Genomic DNA, 18,828 nt, shown 5'->3' on the forward strand with positions numbered 1-18,828 from the left:
TCTTCTGTGACATGTGGACTTCAACACCCAGAATTCCTGAGCTTGCATGATTGGCTCAGAAATTCTGGGAGTTGAAGTCCACAAGTCATAGAAGAGTCAACTTTGCCTACTCCTGTTCTAGTCCAACCCCCTCCTTAGGCAAGAGACCCTGCACTATTTCAGACAAATGGTTATCCAACATCATTTGAAAAACTTCCAATGTTGAAGGATTCACAATTTCTGGAGGCAAGCTGTTCCACTGATTAATTGTCCTTGGAGATAGATTACTACCTCTTACCACCACTAGATCTCTGCTTTCTTATCTCAGATGGTAGCTTTCTGTTCTGTTTTAATTTGCCTTTTTTTTTTTTTTTGCCCCTCCAGGTCTTGTAGGTTTGGCTCTTTCCTATGCTCTGTCTGTTACAAATTTGTTGTCAGGACTCATCACCAGCTTCACTCAGACAGAGACCATGATGGTGAGTGTGGAACGGACTGAAGAATATGCAACAGAAATTCCCATAGAATCTCAGGAGGAACTGCTTCCGGTAAGGCTGACTTGTTTTGCAACTCTAAAATCAATGGTGAGATTTGTTTATCTATATGTAGAGGATTCATTGTCATATAATGCAAATATAGTGATTGGTTTGGGCTGTCTTTGCTTTTATGATGTCCTTGAAAAAGCAGTTGGTGATCTTGAAGGACCTTAAAGACAAGGTGAAGGTGAACTCAAATCTTCAGTATCTTTTCCATTCTTCCAAACTCACTTTGTTTTAGCATAATGTGGAGTCAAAGAGGGGGGGTCAAGAGAGGGTTAAAAACAGCTACACTGAAGAAGGAACGATTTCAATTAATCTCCTGATGGAGATTTCCTAGATTCTGTAGACTATCTTGCATGAAGAATGAGTCTTGGTAAATTGCTGAAGAGGATAGAAAAGTAGGGTTCCATTCTAGGAATGAAGCTCATGTTAGGAATGAAGCCCATGGGATCATCTTGAAGACTGCAAGAAGGGCAGATGTTCAGTAGAAAAGTAGTTGGTGTCAAGAGGGCAGGGGAGCCCGGTCATCTTCCACTAGACTATCACATCTAGAGTGGGAAGAATTCAACATAACATTTGCAGTAATCCTTACTACATGCTACTCCATGATTTGATTTGCTGTAATTTCTACTGGTGATATTGATCAGGAAAAAAAACCCTGCATTAAATTTATTTTATTATATTTCTATTTCTGCTCATTTCTAACATTGTTTTTTCTTCCTTCAAGGTTTCCCCAAACTGGCTTGTTAGAGGACATTTGGAATTCCAACAAGTAGCATTAGCCTATCGGCCAGAATTACCCAATGCTCTGGATGGTGTTACCTTCACTATCTATCCTGGGGAAAAAATAGGGATAGTTGGACGTACAGGGTCTGGCAAATCCACGCTCTTCCTGGCCCTTTTCCGCATGGTGGAACTGAGAGGTGGACACATCCTCCTAGACGGTATTGACCACTGCTCTGTAAGCTTGAAGGAGCTAAGGTGAGTCATTTTCAACAATAGTGGCTCGAGGTTCCAGGGGTTATTAATCCTTCAGCTGTTGGTACCATGATTCTCAAGCTTAATCATGCTTAAACTTTGCTGTGACAGATTAAACCACTTAAGGGTGCCTCAGTTTGTCAAAGGTGATACCAGTGTTTCTCAAACTCCTTTACATAGAATAGAAGGACCGTTGTACCTACCTGAACGGTCTTCTCGCTGCACTGGAAGGAGAGTCCAACATGGGTAGTTAACCAATCTTATTGGTAGAGACTGAGTTAATTATTTACATATTAATTAGGTACCGCCCCCTTGTATCCCCCATGAGCTCAGTTTTAAAAACGAAGACAATGTAAGAGGATAACCAATTTTTATTGTCAACAGTCCAACAACCAAATCCTCCCAACACCGGCGTCCCTGAACTTCAACAGTGCCGGGTGGGTTTGGACTCTCCTTCCAGTGCAGCGAGAAGACCGTTCAGGTAGGTACAACGGTCCTTCTCCACTGCAGCTGGAAGGAGAGTCCAACATGGGATATGCCAAAGATTAAGGCCCATGGGAGGGAGAAGGTCTTGTCAGGGACGTCGTGGAGGCACAAACTCGTTGCAAAACACGCCTTCCAAACGCTGCGTCCGCTGAGGCAAACGAATCCAACTTATAATGTTTAACAAAGGTGGTAGGGGCCGCCCATGTTGCGGCCTTGCAGATATCTTCTATTGAAGCTTGCGTGGCCCAGGCAGCCGACGTGGCCGCGCTACGTGTTGAATGACCCGTCAGTCCCAATGGCGGGGTCTGGTTTCTAGCCTTGTAAGCCTCCGTGATACACTCTTTGAGCCATCTACTAATAGATTTGGAGGATAGTCCAAGTCCCATCTTATGAGGCGAGAATGATATGAACAATTGCTCAGATTTTCTGAATGTCTCCGTACGCCTGATGTAGATTTTCAGGGCTCGCCTGACGTCTATCTTGTGCCATCGCAACTCCGATGGGTGGTTCCCGCGAGTACAGAAATCAGGCAGGATCAATTCTTGCTTCCTATGAAAGGTAGAGTTTACCTTAGGTACAAAGGTGGGATCCAGTCTTAGTACAACCCTATCAGGGTAAAAGATACAGAGGTCTTGTCTGACTGATAAGGCCGCTATCTCTGACACTCTGCGTGCGGAGGTGATCGCGACCAGAAAGGCTGTCTTAATGGATAACAGACGGAGAGAAATGGACCTCAACGGCTCAAAAGGTGGCTTTGTCAATGCTTTGAGTACTAATGACAGGTCCCATGACGGAAACCTCCTGACTGGTGGGCTATGTTTATTTGTAGCTCCTCGAAGGAAGTCTCTTACCCACGGATGAAAAGCCAAGGAGCGTGCCTCTGGAACTTGTATCATAGTGGCAAGAGCTGCCACCTGTCTTTTTAAGGTGTTAGGGGCTAACCCACGGTCTATTCCTTGTTGCAGGAACTCCAACACCGTAATAACTGATGACTCCTTCGGATTCAAATGATGTTGTTCACAGAATCTACAGAATGCCTGCCAAGTTGCTTGGTATATTCTTGACGTCGAAGGGCGACGTGCTGCCTGTATTGTATCAATGACCTTCTCTGGTAGCTTTTGTAGCCTCAACCTGCTCCTCTCAAGTGCCACACGGTTAGATGTAGCCACTGGGGATCCGGGTGTTGTAGGTTCCCCTGGCTGAGGGCGATGATCCGATCCGGAATCCTCCACGGTGTCGACGCCGACAGTGCCACGAGGTCGGAGAACCAAGGACGCCGTGGCCAGTGCGGTGCCACCAAAAGCACCTCCGCTCTTTCCTCTAATATCTTCTCCACCACCCTGGGAAGGAGACTGGTGGGAGGAAAAGCATAAAGTAGACCCGGTGGCCAGGGGGAAAGAAGGGCATTGGTCCCTTCCGCCTCTGGATCCGGAAAACGTGAGTAGAACCTGGGAAGGTGTGTATTCCGCTGGGTTGCAAACAAATCCACTGATGGCATGCCGAATCTGTGTGTCAGCTGCTGAAAAATGTCGGGATCCAATCTCCACTCCGATGGATCTAGAATGGACCTGCTCAGCCAGTCCGCCTGCGTGTTGCTGATGCCGGCAATATGTTCGGCCGACAAGGATGCCAAGTTGGTCTCGGCCCAATTGAAGAGGCGGCTGGCTTCTGCCATGAGACGTTGTGACTTCGTGCCCCCCTGGTGATTCAGGTGGGCCCTGGTCGCAACGTTGTCCGTCAGGACCCGCACGTGCCTGTCCCGCACTAGTGGGGTGAACGCTTGAAGGGCCAAATACACTGCTTTCAATTCGAGGAAATTGATGTTGACCGGGTCCAAGTCCTTGTTTGACCAGAGGCCTTGGGCCATGTGGTGTCCAATGTGGGCGCCCCACCCAAACAGGCTGGCGTCTGTCGTAAGGGTTACTGGGCTCTGGAGTCGGAAGGGGGAACCTTTGCTTAAGGCTGGTGATGTCCACCATCTCAAGGACTCTCTGATTGTCCTTGGAACCCGTACCTTCCTGTTGCAGTGGCTCCTCCTGGCTCTCTGTGCTGGGAGCAAGAACCACTGTAGATCCCGGATGTGGTGTCTTGCCCAGGGAACGATGCCTATGGCTGACACCAAGGTCCCCAGGATTTTGGATAGCAACGCCAGGGGAACTCTCCCTTCGTGTCGGATGCTGGAGATCAGTTGTCGAATTGTGCGTTGTCGCTCCGGGGAAAGAGATACCGTGGATGATAGGGTATCTATGACTGCTCCGAGATGAAGTAATCTGGTGGAGGGAGACAGGTGACTTTTCTCCATATTGATTGTGAAACCGTGAGATTCCAGTGATTGCACTGTCCTGTCTAAGTCTTTCCTGGCTCCCGATGGGGACCTGGACAACACGATTATGTCGTCCAGGTAGGCCATCAGCCGAACCGATTTCTGGCGTAGGTCTGCCGTCAAAATGTCCAACAGTTTTGTGAAGGTACGTGGGGCCGAGGAGAGGCCGAATGGCATGGCTCTGTACTGAAAATGCTCCCCCTCGGCGCAGAAGCGGAGGAACCGTCGATGATCTGGATGTATGGGTACATGGAGGTACGCTTCCTTGAGGTCTATTGATGTTAAGAGATCGTGGGAGCGTATGGAAGCTATAATTGTCTGTAAGGAGTGCATTCGAAACCTCCTGTACTTTATGAAAACGTTCAGTTGCTTCAAGTTTAGTATGAGCCGGCAGCCTCCTGAGGTCTTGGGCACTATAAAGATCACTGAATAGAAGCCCTTGCCCTCCTCCTGTCGGGGCACCGGCTCTATAGCGTGAATGTCCAATAAATGCTTTATCTCCTCTCGGAGTTGTAGTCTCTTTTGTGAGTCCCGTATTACGGGGCATTGCAGGAATCGTGATGGTGGAGGCTGGACAAATTCCAGCCGAAGACCCTGCGAAACGGTGGCTAAGGCCCATTTGTCGGATGACGTGTGATGCCAGGAGGGACTGTAATGTTGAAGTTTCCCCCCTATTGGCATCCCGGCTGAGTCACTTGGAGCGACGAAAGCCTCTCTGGTTACCTCCTCGAAATGGCCGTCTCGATTGCTGGTAACCTCGGGTTCTGTCCTGGAAAGATCCCCGATCGGATCGAAAGGATGGTTGATTGTATTGACCGTATTGACCCTGACCAAAGGATCTCTGGGCCTGTCCCGCACCTGTGTTGGCATCCCAGCGAGGGTTCTGTCGCCTCGTGTATGGTGTAAACCGGCGGTCATGTCTCCTATTAGCCCTGGGGAGCACTTTCTTCTTGTCTCTGTCCTCAATGAGGACCTTCTCCAAACTCTCCCCGAAGAGCATGGATCCCTGGAAGGGGCTTGAGGCCAGCCTCCACTTTGACTTCAAGTCTGCTGGCCAATTTCTCAGCCAGAGAAGTCGTCGTGACGACATAGTGGTTGCCATGCTTCTAGCCGAGAACTTTGCTGCATGAAGGGTGGCGTCTGCTGAGAATTCCGCTGCCGCACGCAGCTTGCTCAGGTCCTGCCGGAGTCTTCCGTCCTCAGGTCCCAGCCTGGCCTGCATTTCCTGCAACCACATGATGGATGCTCTGTTGATGAATGAGGCTGCGGCAGCCGCTCTGAACCCCCAGCCCGACACCTGATGCGCCTTTCTCAGCAATACCTCCGCCTTTCTGTCCTCTGGCCTCAGGCTGTCGCCAGTTTCCGAGGGCACCAGCGCACTAGACACCAGAGTCACTACCGGCTGGTCAATTGGCGGGAACTCCAAGAGTTTTTCGACCTCTTCGTCGAAGGTGTAAAACTTCCGCTCAATGTTTGAAGGCCCTTGCGCAGCCGCTGGGTGCTGCCAAGGCCGCTTAACTCCCTCCACAAATATGTGGGAGGCTGGGAAGTGTTCAGTCTCGGGCTGTGCTTCCTTGAGGAGAGCCTCTGAAGTCTTTGTCGTGTCAGTAGGGTCAGTTGTCTTAGGCACGGCTGCAAGATTCATTACTTGCTTGGCCTTACAAAGCAAGGTCCTGAATAATGCCGGTTTGAATAGTCCCACCGTTGGCGGTGGTTCAGGCACTGTCTCATCCTCTGACCAATCATATTCTCTGTCACTCTCCTCAAATTGTGGTTCCTCCAGCATTGACCCAACGCCAGAAGGGGGCGGTGCTGACCAAGGATTTCTTTCTGGAGCCTGTTGGGGGGGCCTAGCGCTTTGTTGTGCCCCCGTAGCAATGCCCTGTGAGTACACGTTGGCGATGATTTCCTGGAGATCAGGGGTCATCTGTTGCCATGGGCCTGATGGACCTCTTAAGCCAGCAGCTGTGGGTGTAAACGTAGCTGAAGGCCCTTGCAGGCTTCTGACCGATTGACTGGCAGACCCCGGTCTGTGCCAAGAAGTGCCAGGGGATGGCATGGCCTGAGGGATAGGTATAAAATGTCTATCAGGTGACCAGTCCCCTGTTGGCATGATCCCGGTGGCCCCCAAGGGAGATTGGGTGGTCAACTGTTCAGGGGTCATCTGCTGCCGCTGTGTAAGGGGCAATCCAGAGGGAGAGGGCTGCAGGGCCGCTTCCAACTTTTTTTCCAGGGCCTTTATGCGTTTCTCCGCTTCCTTTAAGGAGGAGCTGGAAGATTGGGAGGCCTTAGTCTTCTCCTTTGCCTTCCCTTTGCCCTTCTCCTTGGGAGCGGGGGAGCTGCTTTTGTCAGCCCCGGCTTGCTCTGCCATTTTACTCACAGTTAGATGAAGAGACAGTAAAGTTTTTTGGCTCCACGCCCTTGCCGATCGCAAAAAATGGCGCCTCGGCTAATCCGCCACTGGCGCATGCGCACAGGAGCCTCCTAGCTCACTTGCGTGCTTTTCCGCCCAGATCGCCGTTTTCGCGCCGAAAAAGCAAGATGGCGGCGCCCGTGACCTTCGCGGTCTTTTCCGGGCTCCCGCCTTGCGCCCCTGCCATCAATGGCGGTCTCCGCCAGGGGGGTAACCCTGGCTCTCGCCTCTGCTGTTCGGGCAGTCTGGTGGTCGGCGGTCGCGCTGTTTGTAACAGCGGCCACGGCGGCGGTATCGGCGGCTCGCTCTCTCCGGCGGCGGCTTCGGCGGCGGCTTTCCCGGCCGCCGAACAGCTGATCGCTCCATTGGCGCGCCTCGCCGGCTTCGGGGAGCGATTCCAAGCCTCCCAGTGGGGGGGGCGGACCCCCCCACCTTCGGCTCGCAGCCTTAGTGTGGCCTCGGGGGCCAGGGACCTCCAGGCTGGATGCTCCTCTGCGGGGTGTTCCCTCGGAGGGAATACAAACCCCTGAGGAGTATCGTTGGGGGTGCTGCCCGCGGAGGGCAGGAACCCCTTGCTGTTCCCTGCTGTTCCTTGCTGCTAATTGTGCCTGAAAGACAAAGCAGAAACATTAAACAGGTCACAACAATTTTTCAACATGTATTAAAACAATTTTAAACAATTTTAAACAATTTTAAACAATTTATTAGCTTTAATTAGCTTAAGCTCAAACTCAGCAAGTCTCTACACTTAGACTGAGTTTTTAAAACTGAGCTCATGGGGGATACAAGGGGGCGGTACCTAATTAATATGTAAATAATTAACTCAGTCTCTACCAATAAGATTGGTTAACTACCCATGTTGGACTCTCCTTCCAGCTGCAGTGGAGAATAGAATTTTTATTGGCCAAGTGTGATTGGACACACAAGGAATTTGTCTTGGTGCATATGCTCGCAGCGTACATAAAATAAAATATACATTTGTCAAGAATCATGTGGTACAACACTTAATGATTGTCATAGGGGTCAAATAAGCAATGAAGAAGCAATATTAATAAAAATATTAGGATATAAGCAACAAGTTACAGTCATACAGTCAACATGGGAGGAAATGGGTGAAAGGAATGATGAGGAAAAACTAGTAGAATAGAAGTGCAGATTTAGTAGAAAGTCTGACAGTGTTGAGGGAATTATTTGTTTAGTAGAGTGATGGCGTTCGGAAAAAAACTGTTCTTGTGTCTAGTTGTCTTGGTGTGCAGTGCTCTGTAGCGATGTTTTGAGAGTAGGAGTTGAAACAATTTGTGTCCAGGATGTGAGGGGTCAGTAAATATTTTCCCATCCATTTGAGAAGTCAATTTAAGGAGATAGCAAAAGGGTTTGTTTATTTATTTATTTGTTTGTTTGTTTATTTAATAGGCTGCCCTTCTCCTCACGGACTCAGGGCAGCTTACCACAATAAAACATAAAAATTTTAAAATACCCCAATATATAATAATAATGAAAAGTTAAACCCAGTAAAACCACATACAGTCATCACTCATACATACTGGCGGCCGGGGCGGAGGACCGTAATATATCAGTTGCGTGCTTGCTATTATTTGCTGCTGTCTTCTTTTTAGGTCTAGATTGGCCATAATTCCTCAGGACCCTTTTTTGTTCAGTGGGACACTCCGTGAGAATCTGGATCCCCAGCAACAACATACGGATGAGGAGTTGCAGGGAGTTTTGGAGCAATGCCACTTGCACACATTAGTTACGGAGATGGGTAAGTCTTTTGCTTGGGGTAGAAAAAGGAGCTGCTGGAGCATAGGGCATAAAAAGCCTAATAAGCCATTCTTCAGATTATGAGGTGTTGGAAAACTGGTCAAAGTAGTAAAAAAAGAAAATAAATTAATACCCACAGGGTTGTTGACTCTGAGGCTGCCACAGAATGATGCATTTTGAGAAGGTTAACTTTATTTTTTTTTTAATGTATCAAGATAGTGTTGGCTGGAGCCAAAATTTAAAAAGAAATCTGAGGCCAGATATTTTTCCTACTTCTTCAGCTTCCTTCTTTTCCTCTCACTCCCTCACTTTCTATAATAGACAAGCAGAGGAACAGATTGTTCTTCACAAACTTGTTACCATGTCATAAATGTGGAATATTTTCTTTTACCCCTCATGTCCAGCAATCTAATCATTGAGGAAGTTCAATTTTTTCCACTTTCTGTTTTAGGTTTTTCCCCCCTCTGGGTCTCTCTCACTTTTGCATAAAATACTCAGTGGTTCAGTCTGCTGGTAAAATATTTAAGAAAAGATGCCAAGAATATATTTTTAATACAATTTTTATTTTTTGTTTCCCCCCATAAAACATAACATATTTTATTGACAGTGTTGTCTGGATCAATCTTACATCTTTTTTCATATACATAATCCGTTTTACATTATCTCTCTGTATTCAATTTTGGTCATAACATTCTCTTTACGTATTTTTTAATCTTAATTTATTTTCTTAATATACGAGAATAGAAATAGAAATTGCATTGCATTGAATTGAATTTTTTATTGGCTAAGTGTGATTGGACACACAAGGAATTTGTCTTGGTGCATATGTTCTCAGTGTACATAAAAGAAAAGATACATTTGTCAAGAATCATAAAGTACAACACTTAATGATAATCTGGGTACAAATAAGCAACCAAATCATAATAGGAACCAGTCAATATAAATTGTAAGAATACAAGCAACAAAGTTACAGTCATATAGTCCTAAGTGGGAGGAAATGGGTGATAGGAATGATGAGAAAAAACTAGTAGAAATAGTAGTGCAGACTTAGTAAATAGTTTGACAGGGAATTATTTGTTTAGCAGAGTGATGGCATTTGTGAAAAAACTGTTCTTGTGTCTAGTTGTTCTAGTGTGCGGTGCTCTATAGTGTCATTTTGAGGGTAGGAGTTAAAACAGTTTGTGTCCAGGATGTGAGGGACCTGTAAATAAGCAATATTATTAATTATCCTAATCTTTTATAATAAGCTCAATTAGCTGTCTTATTTCATTACTACATAGATATTTCTTTACTATGCATTTCACATTCATCTCATAATTTAATTAATTTAATTTAAATTGTCTTTAAAATCAAACCAAATTACCCTTTCACATTTCATCTCCTGTTCTATTTTATTATAAACAATATCTTCAAATCTTACATAAAAATCCTTTAACTTAATTGGGTATTCACAATTTAACATTTCAAATTTCCCATCCCATTTTTTCTATTAATTGTTTTGCCATAAACAATATACCTCATCATGTAGCTTAATTTTCAGATCCTACATAAAAACCCTCTCGCTTGATTAACTATCCACAATTAATACTATTTCAAATTTCCTTTTCCATTTTTATTACAAATCTATTTTACCAAAAACAATATATATTATATCCAAATCTAACATAAAACCTTAACATGGTTAACCATCCATAATTAATATTGATACAATTTGCCTTAACTGCACTAATATGAATCCTATTTTCCTTCCTCCTTTCTAATCTTCTCCTCTTTAACCATTTTCTCTCAAACATTTCACTTATTAATTTTCTCCTTTTCTCTCCTTTTTTATTTTTATGTACCATATCTTTTCTCCTGAGTCAAAATTCTCTTAAATATATTTTTCAGGTGGTCTCCCCAATTTTCCCTAGTCTTTTCCCTCTATTTCCCTCTTTACACTTTGATTGATTCTTTTTGAAGGACATTCCCGTCAACTCTTTTTGTGCCACTGTAAATCCCAGTGAAATCATCCAACTGCTTTATATTTTCAGTCCCTTCTTCTTCAATGTTATTTCCTTGTTCCTTATTTGTATTTCATTTTATCACTTTCCCTATTTCTTTCTCTGTATTTTCCAAAAACTTTCTGACTTTTTATTACCTTTTGACTCACATTTTTTACTATCTCATAGTTCTCATACATCCAAATCTCCATATTGCCAATTTAACAAACTTTTAAACTTTTTGTGCTTTTAAACTTTTTATTTTCTACCACATTTAATTAAAGTTTGCGGTCCATATGCTATTTTCAACTTCTAATATAGCCAATTCAAAATATTAATCCAGTCCAATCCAAAACAAAGCAAAGCAGTAAAGGCAAACAAACACGCCTTAAAAATTCTCAGGTCTTCCAAGCTATCTTCATACAGTCAAGATCAAATTATACAGCTGTGCTTTCTCTCTTAATTTCCACAAACTGTTGCAATATTTTCTTCTCTTTAGAAGCTGGCTCTCTCCAGTACACTACACTCAAATCAGCTGGTTGTCAAAGCTGTCCCCCCCCCCCAAAAAAATCCTTTAAATCCACACACAAAAAAGTTTTCTCCCAGATTTCATCTTTTTATTGTTTTATATTTCTCCATTTATTTGTTTGTTTGTTTGTTTATTTATTTGTTTATTTATTGGATTTATATGCCGCCCCTCTCCGAAAACTCGGGGCGGCTAACAGCAATCGTAAACAGTGTACAATAATAATCCAATACTAAAAGCGAATTAAAAACCCCTTAATATAAAAAACCAAACATACATACAAACATACCGTGCATACAATTGTAAAGGCCTAGGAGGAAAAAGGAATCTTAATTCCCCCATGCCTGGTGGCAGAGGTGGGTTTTAAGTAGCTTACGAAAGGCAAGGAGGGTGGGGGCAATTCTAATCTCTGGGGGGAGTTGGTTCCAGAGGGCCGGGGCCACCACAGAGAAGGCTCTTCCCCTGGGTCCCGCCAAGCGGCATTGTTTAATTATATCAAATAATCTTCTGGGGCTGTAGTAGTTTAGCATCCACTTTCTTTCTTCCCTCTATACAATTCCCAGGTGCCAATTAGCAGCTATTTTCAGCTCAAGAAATTCTTTTAAAATCCAAATTTAAGAATAACTTTTACCTGTGAATTGGCCACTCTCTCACCCTATTTCAGTGCTCCATCCAAACACCGCTCCTGCACATAAACTTAGTCAGGTTACCCAGACAGCTCAAGGAACTTGGCCTGCTTTTCTCAGTCATCCGAGATGCCTCTGCTTCTTCACTGTCCTGGTTCTGGTCCGAAGACACTCCCCCAGTCTGACAAACAGCAGTTTATCAGTCTGAATTTTCGTGAAGTTCATTGGACCTCTGCTATTTTTCAGCCTGTCTCACCGATTTCCCTCCATGCCAAGAATCTTGATAGCAGACACCTACTTTTGGGGCGGGGACTGTTATTTTTTGAAATGTTTAAAAGTGTAGTAGTTAAAAACCCAAAATGACTGACATAAGATACAGCTAATTGCAAAATTTCTGGATGTTTTCTGTGTTATGTATTTAATACTCTTTAACATTTAATAATAACAACTCCTGTTAAGAATACATGTTCTAAAGCAGTCGGCAGAGCTGGCTGGAGAATTCTGGAATTGAAATCCATAAGTCTTAAAGTTGCCAAGTTTGGGGACCCCTGTTCTAAAGGGAGGTTGTAGTAAAGGCATTTTTTACCGAGCACCAATTGTCAGTGCTTAGTTGCTACAACTCAGTTTTCTCTCTTGAGATTCAGATGCAAATGAACTAGCAGAAAAATTTTAATCTCACATTTGTTTCTTCATGCAGGTGGGCTGGATTTTGAGCTGAGAGAGAGAGGAAAGAGTCTCTCAGTAGGACAGAGGCAGCTGGTTTGTTTAGCAAGGGCCCTCTTGACTCAAGCCAAGGTGAGGGTGGTTATTTTTCCCATTTATTTATTTATTCATTCATTCATTCATTCATTGATTTCTATACCACCCCTCTCTGAGGACTTGGGGCAGCTTACAACATATAAAAACAGTATATTACAAAAAACCGAAATACAATTAAATTAAAATTACATATCTACAAATAAAATCTCTAATTATATTGAAATCAATTTCACCCATTCATATAGTAACCATACAATCATTCGTTGGTCTAATTAGCCCAAGCCTGGTGACATAAATGAGCATTAAGACTCTTATGAAAGGCGAGGAGGGTGGGGGCAGTACGAATCTCCGGGGGGAGATGATTCCAGAGTGCCGGGGCCCCCCCAGAGAAGGCTCTTCCCCTAGGTCCCGCCAAACGACATTCTCTAGTTGACGGGACATGGTGAAGGCCGACTCTGTGGGACCTACCCGGTCGCTGGGATTCATGCGGCAGGAGGCGGTCCCGCAAGTAATCTGGTCCGATGCTACATACAGAGAGAGAGAGAGAAACGTGTGTGTGTGTAAAACTGTGTAGAAGGTAGAAAAGAAGGTATTGTTCTCTTGTAATTCAAAATTAGCTACCTACAAGATTCATAGTGTAGTAATTTCTTGCTACACTATGTAGTTCCTATTCATGGGTAACAAATCCATGATATATAAATGGAATTTCCACAGGAGGGAAGTTGCTTGGGTTGAAATCAAAAGCAAAACCAAAAGGACTGTTGTCTTCATGATTTGAGATTTTCCAGAAGCACCTTGCTGTCCACGTTTGAATTTAGTGGATCCTTGCTTTATATTTCAAAAGGTTTTTATTCACAGTAATGGAATCCATCAGTTTATTCTTATATTGGAAGAATGCTTTCTACTTTGTCTCAATCGTAGATTTTGTGCATTGATGAAGCCACAGCAAGTATTGATCAGAAAACAGACAGACTCATCCAGCAGACCATTCGCCAGCGATTTGCAGATAAAACTGTTTTAACTATTGCCCACAGGTAATGTATTTTCTTCTTTAGCCTCTGCTCTTCAGTCTGTATAACTGGAAAAAAAAAACTAATTTCTTATATATTTCTCCTAGCAACTGGCTAAAAATGTTATTGCTGAATATCTTGAAGGATGCTTCTACACCAACATTTCAACCATTCACCATGACACTGACACATCCAGGCAAACTGACTAATGCTGCTTTCCCTCAAAATTCAAGTTTTTACCTGCCAGCGTTTCTTTTGCCAAATTCTAATATTCCTTGATTGGGGGAAGTGATTTCCAGATCAGACTGCACTAAATTTTAGCTTGTTGGATTTGGGCAGCCAGAGATACCAAAATAAATTTATTTTTCGGTTTTTAAAACTGTTTGAAATTGGCACATGGGAACATTTTCACATTTTTCAAACATTTTAAACTGGGTCTTCACATATGTGCATCTGCGGATAAGACTCCACACAATACACACAGCAATAGTTGTGACCATCAGTTACAGTGCTATTATGTTTTTAAAAACACAAGCGACCTCCCTAAAACCACTTCTTTTCCCATCAATTATTCTATTGATCTCTGCTTCACGCTCACGTTTGAAAAACAGATAAACAATGCAATTTACAGCATATGACCAATGAACAGCATTTGTATTTTAAATATTACCTCTATCCTGCCTCATACCTGAAAATGGTGCCAGTGTAGATCCTGCTCCACAGTAAATAGTAAATACGTGAAAAAGATTTCACACTGAGGATCATTTCACTGCCGATAATGATGATGTTATCCTTTCAATTGACTCTTGGCAATTTTATGGGCCAGGTCTCTCCAATCTTCTGATCTTGTACTATTTTGAGTTTTTTTTATATGCTGTAGCTGATGTTAGTTTTGATGACGTTTAGCCACCATCTTTTTTGCAGTTGGTTTCCTTTTACCACTATCTCTTCCCAACACAATTGGAGAAACATAATGCCTTCTCCAACGAATGCATGACAAAGCCAAAGTTAAATGAGACAGAGTTTTGTAATTTTGCCTTCTAGTGACATGTCTGGTGTTACCGTCAATATTGTAATGCTTTTATACAGATCTGGGGCCTATATGGGAACAGAACCATCTGCCTAATAAACCCAAGAAAAGAAGAGACTTTCAGGCACTTTAAAATCCCAGAAGAAAAACTTTATTGAATATATTTTGACACTAAGGAAAGCAAAAACAATTTTAAATTTTCCCACAAAAGTTTGCATAGTTAAGAAATAGGTTTCACCCCTTCTCTCATGGAACAGGTAATTTTGTCCAGTTAGGAAACTTTCTTTTGTTTTGATAATAGTTCATATCTTGGCTGCCACTTGCAGAAATGTCCTTCACTCTAATGGTTGAAATCTGGAGCCTCTGCATTCCTTCTCCCCCTTCCCTCCCCCTGGTTCTTTGGGGAAAAGTGATAATAATCATAAGAAGTTTAAGCATTTTTAGATCTTAACACTTTGACTTGTAGAAGTCATCGGTTTAATCTTTAAAATCTTGTGAATAGTGTCATCTTCAACAAATAAAACATAGGCAAAAACTCTAATTCATATAACTGTTCCCAGAATGTATCATTTGAGCCTCATAACCACCTTACTTTTTTAAAAAATGTGGCCATCTCATCCACTCTGCAAAATCTTGGATTATATTAAGAAGAGCATCAAATGCATGTTGGGTGTATTCCAGCACTCTGCCTATGCTATTGTGTTTATTTCTACCAGGTTGAACACTATACTGGACTCAGACCGAGTGTTGGTGATGAATGCTGGGCAGGTGGCAGAGCTCGATTCACCTGCTATACTCAGCCAGAAACAGGACTCTTTGTTCCAGCACCTTCTACAGTGTGGCTAGCAATAACCTTATTGTGGACATTCTCAGACTTGAATTGATTATACCTCATGACTGCCAGCTTTCCAATCTACAATAGAGGCCTCATCCACAAGTCAATTTCTCATCCTTCAGATCCACTGATTTTAGTTTCAAAAAGAACACAGGGCAGAAATTTTCTTAGTAGCCTACAAAACTCATTTTTGTTTTGCTAATTTCACTTCCACTTACTGAAAGTAAGTCAGCAAGTGTTTTTTTTTAAAGTTGGATATTATCCATCTATCGTAATGCAATCCGCAAAAATGACTCAAAGCTGTTTAAATTCAGATTCTTAATCCCAGTTACCATATGTTGCTTCAGACTCAGGTTAGGCCAGATACACAACTTTTACATCTTTCCTTCTGCTATCCTGTATTTCACCTCTCCAGGAAAACATATACACATACACAATTTTTCAACATAAATAAAAATTAAACAATTCTCATTTTTTTACTAGTAAAACTTTTATTTTTAAATTTCACTAATAGCACACAACATATGCTTGTACTAAGATTCTCAAGACATTCACATAATAGACATGGTGTGATTCAGACAATCTGTAGAAGACAAAGATTCTTTTTCCAGGAATCCAGTGGGATCATCCAGAGGACAATGCTGGGATGGGCACACTTATCCTGTATATTTGTCTTCTAAGAGAAAGGGGCTTTGGTCTCTGGAAATACACATTGAGATGCAAGTAAGAGTAATTAGAATCAAGCATCTCTCTTTTGCAGTCTGGTAAAATGAGAAGAAAATAGTTGGTAACCTAACTATAAAATTAAAGCTCACTTCCTTTGGACTAAGTTTATTTTTTTCTTTCTGGAGAAAGATTAAAAACCTAGATGATCAAAGACGGTTCATTCTTTCACAAAACAAAAATAACATGCTTGACTCATGACAGAAATCATTTTCTGTCATGAGTCAAGCATCAGTCAAAAGGACCGTCTTCTTCCTCACGCATCCTAATGACTGATCAGATCCCACAGAGTCGGCCTCCTCCAGGTCCTGTCAGCGAAACATTGCCAGCTGGCAGGGCCACGGGTGAGGGCCTTCACTGTGGTGGCTCCAGCACTCTGGAACCAGCTTCCCCTGGAGATTTGCACCGTCCCCACTCTCCTGGCCTTTTGAAAGGCTCTAAAAGCTCAGCTTTGCCAGCAGACCTGGGAGAGCCATTGAGCACCAACACCGGCTTAGCGGTTGAATGTTTGATGGATTAATCTTTTTTATCATGGGGTTTTAACTTATGTATTTTTTATTGTATTACATTGTATTTTTTATGTTGTTCACCGTCCTGAGTCTGCGAGATGGGCAGCATATAAATGTAATTAAATAAATAAAATAAATAAACTTTAAGCAATCTGATGGTCCAGATACTGTATCTAATGTTGGGCGAACCAAACTTGCATAGTTTGGGTCCATGCAGAACTTTGCAGTGTTCGACATACCGAACCCGAACCCGGACTTTTTAAAAAGTCCGTGTTCAGGTTCGGCGTTCGCTTGAACACCGTGGTGGGCGGGAGGGGGAAGCAGGGAGGGCTCTGAGGCTCAAGCCACCAACTGGGTTTGGAGGGGACAGGAGGGGCGACTCCAGACCCGGAGCCTGACACCCCCCCCCCAGCGTTTTGCCTCACATCGGGCCAGAAGGGTGGAGAGGGAGGTTCTGCCGGCCAGCTATTCAGGATCCTGGCCAGCAGCTTCAAGCGGGCGGTGGCTGGGAGGGAGAGGCAGGGAGGGCTCTGACTCAGAATATTTAAAGAGCGATTTAGTCAGCCGCTGTTGTGACAGCCGTGGGCTCAACCCGTCCCCTCGGGACTTCAGGACCAGGCACTGGGCAGTTATGCTGCTTACGGGAGGAGGGCGAGAGATGGAACCGGGCTGTGGGTAACACAAGCTTCAGCAAACAAATCCAGAAGATAATCTCGCAGAAGCTGAAGATCGAGCTGGACAAAAGTGTAAGTGTCTGAAATCTGCGGGGAGCTCCTGGATTTGGGATTAGCCCTCAAAGCCGCCACTGCCAGCCCCAGATAACCTCAGCGGTGGTGGCTACGGTAAAAGAAGGCAAAAGTAAACCAATCTCCGGGGGGGGGGGAGTTGATTCCACAGGGCCGGGCCCCCACAGAGAAGGCTCTTTCCCGTAGGACCTAGGATTATATCAAATAATTGCTAAGAGAGGCAATCAGTAAATGAATATTCAATGGGTGCAATATACTTCCTAACATGTGCTTGAAGTATATTTTTGCTTTTAAATCCAAAGTGTCATATACTCTCAATATATCCTACTTTTTGCTTATTTTCTAGTCTAGGGGGTTCATATGTTAAAATCAGGAGACATTTGTTTGCACTATTGTCAAATCACTAGTTCGCAACTTCTAGAGAAGATACATTCCTGTTTTTGTCAACATTTTTATCAATTAATACAATTTCATTTTTATTTATAAGTAAAATATAAATAAATATTTAAATATGCCCAGTACAGAGTCAGGTTGCTGTTAATCATGGAATGCTGATTGCTACTGAAGGAAACTAAAATGATATAAAGCAGGGAAATGAAATAGAATCTGCCATTTTAACATGTCACTTGCAGGTTAAGAATCCATTTCACATGTTCACAGAATCATAAAGCTAGCCACACAAAAGATTTTATTGCAATTTTAATTGCCCATCTAAACCACCTACATGAAAGCAAAGAAAGAATTCCTGTTTAAACCAAATTTAGTGTAAGCCTTAAACAAATCTATATTTATAATTCACTGAAACAAATTTAGAAATCTTTACACCTGCAAACTGAACTATTGAAATTGTCATTTCTGAACATACTTATCAAAGTTTTATAGCTCAGTACATATTCACTACTTAACAATTCTGCAGTGATATCCAGATATATTAAATACTATTACATTAAGATCTGACTAATGTCCAAAGTTGCTATTTTTTGCATACCTGCCTCAGAAAAATAACTACAGGCATCTTAAAAATCTGGTTCATGTTTACATGCAAAGCCAAACAGATCTAGTCTGTTTGCTTTTTATCACTGCAGCAATCTAACAAATTGCTATGTAAAACTTTTCAGGTCCAATGAAGCATTCAGTTTAAGAATGTCCGTGGAGATTCTCAATCATCCAGGTCATGGTTGTTCCAAAAGTGCTTTTCAAAGAGTGACTGGACTTTCTTCGTTTCTTCCTTGAAGATGTTTTGCTTCTTGTCCAAGAAGCTTCTTCAGTTGATGAAGTAGCTCATGCTAGAGTTAAAAGTACAACTAATCTCATAGAAGTTTTAAAAAAAGAAGGCAGAATTTGAAATGCATTCATAGAAGAATTGGCAACGCTACAAAATTTATTACAGGAATCTATTTGCTAATATCTATAATATCAGTAAACATTTGTTAAAATAATGTTGGTTCCTTCTCAACTAAATGTGGATTAAATCTCCATGTACGTTTTGGGAACACCAAGAAGTACAAAGTACAAAGAAATGTAATTTGACAACTGAAGTAGATAGCCATCATTTATATATTTAAGGTTTAGATGTACAGCCATCAATCAGTTGACATTTAATCTGAGG

At 42.8% G+C, this 18,828-nt stretch overlaps 2 protein-coding genes across 5 annotated transcripts in view; one reads left to right on the top strand and one right to left on the bottom strand.

Annotated features, from left to right (window-relative positions):
* ABCC10 (ATP binding cassette subfamily C member 10) overlaps positions 1–16,626 on the top strand; it is a 41,090-nt gene extending 24,464 nt beyond the window's left edge. For both annotated transcript variants that reach the window (XM_070734177.1, XM_070734178.1), the window contains exons 17-22: positions 364–524; positions 1,243–1,496; positions 8,332–8,477; positions 12,305–12,402; positions 13,288–13,400; positions 15,123–16,626. In XM_070734177.1, the coding sequence (XP_070590278.1) occupies positions 364–524; positions 1,243–1,496; positions 8,332–8,477; positions 12,305–12,402; positions 13,288–13,400; positions 15,123–15,252 (902 nt within the window). In that variant the 3' untranslated portion in view covers positions 15,253–16,626. The remainder of the gene's footprint in view (positions 1–363; positions 525–1,242; positions 1,497–8,331; positions 8,478–12,304; positions 12,403–13,287; positions 13,401–15,122) is intronic.
* LOC139157426 (zinc finger protein 318-like) overlaps positions 1–18,828 on the bottom strand; it is a 61,675-nt gene that overhangs the window by 7,821 nt on the left and 35,026 nt on the right. Inside the window, exon 8 of one of the 3 annotated variants that reach the window (XR_011557486.1) lies at positions 14,542–18,505. The exons of the other annotated variants lie outside the window; for them this stretch is intronic. The gene's annotated coding sequence lies outside the window, so the exon portion shown is untranslated. Of the gene's footprint in view, positions 1–14,541; positions 18,506–18,828 lie in introns of those variants that run through there. 3 annotated transcript variants of the gene reach the window in all.

This window comes from Erythrolamprus reginae, chromosome 1 (assembly GCF_031021105.1).
Source record: "Erythrolamprus reginae isolate rEryReg1 chromosome 1, rEryReg1.hap1, whole genome shotgun sequence".
Lineage (NCBI taxonomy): Eukaryota > Metazoa > Chordata > Lepidosauria > Squamata > Dipsadidae > Erythrolamprus > Erythrolamprus reginae.